General features: G+C 43.3%; 1 protein-coding gene across 3 annotated transcripts in view; it reads right to left on the bottom strand.

The window, feature by feature from the left end:
* Nucleotides 1-1,943: 1,943 nt before the first annotated feature.
* LOC140729696 (glutamine-dependent NAD(+) synthetase-like) overlaps nt 1,944-6,422 on the bottom strand; it is a 76,975-nt gene continuing 72,496 nt past the window's right edge. For all 3 annotated transcript variants that reach the window (XM_073049775.1, XM_073049774.1, XM_073049776.1), the window contains exons 19-21: nt 4,960-5,088; nt 3,570-3,746; nt 1,944-2,162 (exon numbers count right to left, since the gene is read on the bottom strand). In XM_073049775.1, the coding sequence (XP_072905876.1) occupies nt 2,139-2,162; nt 3,570-3,746; nt 4,960-5,088 (330 nt within the window). In that variant the 3' untranslated portion in view covers nt 1,944-2,138. The remainder of the gene's footprint in view (nt 2,163-3,569; nt 3,747-4,959; nt 5,089-6,422) is intronic.

The following is a 6,422-nucleotide window of genomic DNA, read 5'->3' as shown; positions in this document are numbered from 1 at the left end:
GCATCCCTGATGGGAATGATTGGATCAATCAGACAGCCCAGACACTTGAGTAGCACAACTGTTACCTGCCTCTCATTAGCCTTTGGCTGAACGTTGTCTTCTGTCTTGCTGCAAACAGGAATGGCCTGGTACGTTATCTCAGCAGCTGTAACTGGACTTCTGCCGTCAAAGGGGATCATGGCCACTTCTGACTTTACAATGGAGGACATGTTACTGACGTAACAGCTCGTAAGCCATGAAGATGGCCAGGAGGAACTCTTACGGCAATATTCTGGAGATGATAAAACTAGTCTCAAGCAAGCTCAGCCATCCTCCTTTGAGTTAGATAATACATCAACCCGTGGAGAGTTTCCTCTCAATTCCAGCTGATTTCAATTTTATTGGGTGTCATGGAACACACAGTACAGCATAGGATCATCACCTTGTGGAGAGGCTTGTGAGTTCTGAGATCCTGAGAACGACGTTGTCTGGTGCTCAGCTCCAGGTAGGGTCAACCATTGCAGAAAAGTCGAGGGGGAGGTACCAGACAAAGAGCCATCCAACCAAGGTTCAAAGCTTCATTTGTAATCGCACTCTGAGATTTGTCTTCTCCAAATAGCCACAAAACAAAGAAAAACCATCAGACCCGCCTCCCTCGCACAAAAAACGGCAACACAAAAATGGGGGTGGGGTGGGGCTTGATGCTTTTCCTTGAACGGGTTCCAAGATTCTCTTTGTTTCATGGCAGTCCACGAGGAGGCGAATCTCAGGGTTGTAAACTGCATGAATTCTTTGATAATGTACTTTGAACGTTGCATGTGTCTCTGGATTCTGGTTGCCCTTTCTTTTTGCTGTCTTTGAGCGGAAGATCAACGTGGACAGGGGTGCTTTGGCGAGGAACAGCCCTACAGCCTGCCCTGGGCAGCGCAGTGTAGTGCTGAACGCTGCTGAACTCTGATTAGATGTCTGATATCCTGTGTGTTGTTCACTCGCCTTTTGATATTTATACAATTAGTTCCTTTTTTATGTATTGAGTGTTCAATGTTTTATTGAACATGATGTTTATTTTGAGGCTGCCTGTGGGGGGTGGGGGTGGGGAGAGTCTTACTCTGCATACATACTTTGAAAATGAATGCACTCTGAATATAAAACCTTGGGGTTCATCTTCTTGCAGGGAGCAGCAGAAGAAACACAACGGAACCCACTAAAATCCATCAAACATCCAATGTGCGAAAGAAAAGAACAAATTGTGCAAACAATAAGAAATGAACAAACAATACCCAGAAGGCAAATCACCGAGACCACGAAAGTGAGTCCACAGTCACAGGGACAGCCCACCGCTCAGGTGGGTGCAGCCGGTCAAGACTCCTGCAACTTAGCAGTAGTGAGGGGAAAGGGAGACGGGTCAGATGCAAGCAGACAGGCCTGGCTCAGGTGAGGGGTCCTGGCTGACACAAGAGTAGTGAGCCGAATACCAGTGGTTAATTGGCTTAGCGTCGGTTTGTTCTTCTCTCTCGAGCCCAGGCCCCACCTCCTCATTCTGACCTGAGTTTCAATCCGGCCGGAAGTCTGCTCCGGAATCGGCCGACGCAGCCGTAACTGCATTCTCGAGACTCCAGTCGCCGCATCCTTCAGGATACCCCAAAAGCGCCAGATCCTTCGGACGGTTCAAAAGCACAGCTCCCAAAGGGAAATTACAGGCTGCAGATTGCAGTGATCGTAGTCCAGAAAAAGTATATTTAGCAGAATAGGTTGGTTAGTTGCCCGCAAAATGTTACCGTATATCACCAGCACCAGCTTGGGAGGGACTCACCACTACCAAGACTTCTGTTTAACCCCTCAGTGTTTGTTTGGCTTGAGGTCAATTTTTCTGTTTGATCTGAGCTCCACCAATCTAGGAGATATTGCTATGTTAAAAGTCCAAATTAAATATTTGTTGGTACTATTATAGTGCAGGAAAACTGTTATTACACAATAAGATAACATTTTAATTAGAACCAATCATGATATTTTTGGACTGGACATTAGAAAACAAATTCCGTAGCTTGATTCTCTGAATACATGGCAGGTAATTGAATTTCATCATATCAATACATGATGGGCAACTGAGGTAGCAGCATTCAGCTAAGCTCATTGCAAGCAGCATCAACACTCCTTCCTTAAGTACTTTCCAGTTTTGTGACCTTAAAAAAGAAAATAAATGACATTAGAAATAGCAATTACTGAATATATGATTCATATTAAAATTAATTTCTACAAAAGATCCTGTTTAAAAAGACCTTGGATGTATCAGCAACAAACTTCATTTCTCTTCCATGCTGCAGCTTCAAGTGAAGCAAGATTAAGGAGGAATTTTCTTCAAGTATTGGTGAGTACACCAAATTTAGATGTTTAGGTCTGTAGGTAGTAGGTGCTTTTGTGTAGAGAATGCAAGCACTTTAAAGCAGAGGGTGTCAAAATCTCTAGTGGCTGTGCTCCCAATCTGCATTGTCCCAGATCACCCACCACTCACTGTTACTGATCAACTGAGCGACAACCTCATTTGCAATCCTCATTAAATTTCTCTTTCGTATCAAACCTCCTCATCTCTGTAACTTCCTCTGACTTTTAACAGATCGGCAAGCCTCCAATTCTCATCTCTTGGCCTTCCTTAAAGTTAACCAGTCAACTTGCCTGCGAAGACCCTGAGCTCCAGAACGGCCTCCATAACTCATCCTGCCTCCCACCACCCAGAGACACAAACAGATACAAGTGAGGCAGCAATTCACTTGATTTTCTTTCCGTTTTGTGCATTATATTCAACGTGGTCTCCGCTGTACCAGAGCAGAACAAAACAAATACAGAATGGCGTGCATGTTTCATTTGTGCTAAATTTGTTTTTTTTTTCTCGTGCCTGAGGCTTATGTGAATCCATGCGCCAGTGATGCTGCTGCGAGTTGGCTTTTCAATGCACCTGTCAAACGCGTACTTGCACGCATGAAAATAAACTTGACTTTGACTGTATCTGTTCTGCAGAACACAAGAAAAATAGGAAGAGGCAGCCACTCCGCCTCTCAAGCCTGCCCCGTCATTCAATGTGATCATGGCTAGTCGATGCTGGTCTCAACCGTTCCCCATAACCTTCAATTCCTCAATCTTTCAAATATTCATCAATCTCCACATTAATTATAATCTCATCATCTGGCCTACGCCACCCTCAGCTGAAATTCCTCCGCTCTCAACACAGCCTTAGTTGGTAATGATAATAGAAAATGTCAGAAATACTTTGCAGATAAAGCAGCTTCTGTGGAGTCAGAAACCAAGTCATCAAGTGAAATATTGCTTGTTTGTCTCTTCGCAAATGCTGTCCGACTTGCTGAAGATTTCTGGCATTTTTGTTCTTAATTTTGGTTTTCCGGCATCTGCAGCACTTTGCTTTTGCCTCACCAGTAAACGCAGCAAGCCATATCATTAAAATATTCTCGGAAGAAATTCCCACCTTCCCTCAGTCCAATCACACCCGCCCCCTTCAGTTATGTTACCACTGGTTAATACAAGTCAACTTGAACACCCAAGTAGGCTCCAGGGCCAGCTTTATCCGAAAGCCTTACCTGGTTATCTATACACTTGAACTGCCAAGACCAGCTGCTATTGTACAGGAATGGTCGGAGGTCAAAGCGATTATCATCAGGATTATAGTCTTCGGCATGGTATGAAGGTGTCAGCGTGGTCATTTTGTGCCGGTTAATAGAATACATGCGGAAGAAATGTTTCACCTTCTCAGCCACCTTGAGACAAATTAACATTTCAAATTTACTTCAAAAGCCATGACTCAAATGCTCTTTCATGTTCCAATTTGAAGGTGTGCGTGCGCCCTGAGCTCCTGGTGGAGCCGTCGGGGAGCCGTCATGACAAGCTTTTTGCACCGATTTTTTTGGTGATTGCTCATCGTACGGCGTGTATTGGGCATCTGAAACCCGGCAGAGCCCATCCCTCTCCAGGTTTTTTTTTCCCCACGGGAAAAAACCGTGCTAGCTCGACACTCAACCCTGGCACGGATGGAGAGCGTGTAAGGGAGCCAGCTGGAATCGAACTCGGGAGATCAGGATTCAATCTCGCCCAGAAGTCCAGTGCTGATGCCACTATGCCACCAGCCCGTACAACTTGAAGGTAATAATTGCTAATTTTACATTATGAGATTAGTAAGATCTTAGTTAACCTAAAACAAGAAAAGATATGAATGAAAGGAAGGAATATAACATTAATTACAAACCCACCTTGGTCATTAAGTGACTCAAGAGAGTGAATGCCCTACATCTGTTCCCACGTTCAGCTCAGTAATTTAATTACTGAGCACCTCTCCTCAAGAAATGTGTTTGCTTTGGATCAAGCCCTCTGCTAACACAACTACTTTGGTTCACAATCAACTTTTCTGCACTAAATTACACAGTAGACTGAAGCAAGCCTAAAAAGATACATTTATACATCCCTTTTTGAAAAATTCTGGATATTCTGTGAAAAATAACAACACAAGTTTGGCAAACCTAGTGATTTTAACAGAACTGGGTTTATTATCACTGATGTAAGCTATGAAATTTGTTTTGTGGCAGCAGAGCAGTGCAGACATAAATTATTAAAAGTTACAATTAAAAAAGTATTGCCAAAGAGGAATGGCGATGTGGTGTTCACGGACCATTGAGAAATCTGATGGTAGAGGAGAAGAAGCTGCTCCTAGAACACTGACTGTGGGCCTTCCGTACCTCCTCTCTTTGATGGTAGTAATGAGAAGAACATATACGTATCTTGTATCTAAATCTGAAACTGAATCTAAAGATTGGTCGCCAATGTCTTCTCACACCGTTCAGTTCTAATATTAAACAGTACTAACAAATATATCCTGAAAGTTTTAGTGGAATTTCTTCTCTCAATTTTAAAATAACATTTTCCGTGTACTTACTTGGTACTTGAAACTTTGTAAAATTAGTGCAACGTTAGGCTCACCTGCCGAGGAGTACAGATGGTTTTCCATATGTGTATCAGCTTGCAGAACATGCTGTAAGGGCCACACTTTGCAATTTTCCTTAGTTTCCCGAACACTGAGAGTTCCCCGTACGTCATTCCCATATCGGCCTATGTGGAAGTGATGGATTGAAACATTTACTTTATGTTGGAATGGAAATCCCCGTCAACATAATGACTGTTGACATTGGTTTAAGATGGCACTGGTGAAACACACTGATGACTTACAAGCAGCAAATAAATCTACTACCTACTCTATTAATCACAATTTTTCTCAACAACGATCACTGCAATCAATAGCTTGTAACTTTCCTTTCTGAGATGAGGCTTTGATCCACCAGTAAAACCTGGCATTTTCGTGGTGCGAACGGAAGTCTTGAAGGTGCAGGACAGTAGTGGGGTGGCACGTACGAGCCAAATTGAGGCAGCAGAGCCCTGAACCGAGAGAGTATCGAAGTGGCAGGGCCCAGGTCTGAAATCGAGCAACAAGTGCTGGTCCAGATTGAAAGAGTCATGGCGATGGGCCCAGAGACGAGGAACGGGCTGGTGTTCAGCCTGCTGCTTGGCAAGGTTCACTCATTTCTGCACTGAACTGAGGCTGTGGCCTGCAACTCACAGGCTCCTGGACCAGCTGCAGTAATGACCAAATTTGTGGCTATGGACTTACTTTTGTTCTGAATTACTTGCTTACTTTTTTATTGTTCGTATTTTATTTTTGCACATTGGTTGTTTGACAATCTTTTTAAATGAGTTCGATCGGGTTTCTTTGTTTTGTGGCTGCCTGTAATGGGGAGGAATTTTAAGGTTGTATTTCATGCACAGTATACAGTCGGCCCTCCTTATCCACGGGGGATTGGTTCTGGGACCCCTCGCGGATACCAAAATTCATGAATGCTCAAGTCCCTTATTCAACCTGTCTCAATGCAGTGGACATTAAGACCTGAATCCGAACATGATTGAAAATAAAGTGGAATTAATAAAGCGATCGGAAAGAGGTGAAACACCATCAGTCATTGGAAAAAGCGTTAGGCTACGTCGGTCAACGATCAGAACAATTTTAAAGGAGAAAGTGAGAAAGGATCTGCCCCAATGAAAGCTACAATTATTACTAAGCAATGCAGTGGTTTAATTATTGGATTTTGGGTGTTTGATCCTCCACATCAACCCGACACGGTGGAGAGCGCGCTCGGGGACAATCTGTCCCGAGCCCCGAGAATTTCCATTCTCGAGTTTGGCGCTGAAACATACATTCTTAAGTGTTTTATATGCATAGAAAGGTAAAATATATACTATACACTAAGGCAAATGTTTGACTAACTGACACTAAATAATACCGGATGTACCTGTTCCGACTTACTTAGTAAGAGAAGTTATGATTTTTTTCGATCCTGATCCATGATAACCCACGCACATCTTCCCGTATACTTTAAATCATCTCTAGATTA

The sequence above is a fragment of the Hemitrygon akajei genome, chromosome 6 (assembly GCF_048418815.1).
Source record: "Hemitrygon akajei chromosome 6, sHemAka1.3, whole genome shotgun sequence".
Classification (NCBI taxonomy): domain Eukaryota; kingdom Metazoa; phylum Chordata; class Chondrichthyes; order Myliobatiformes; family Dasyatidae; genus Hemitrygon; species Hemitrygon akajei.
This window is presented reverse-complemented; position numbering and strand designations above follow the sequence as displayed.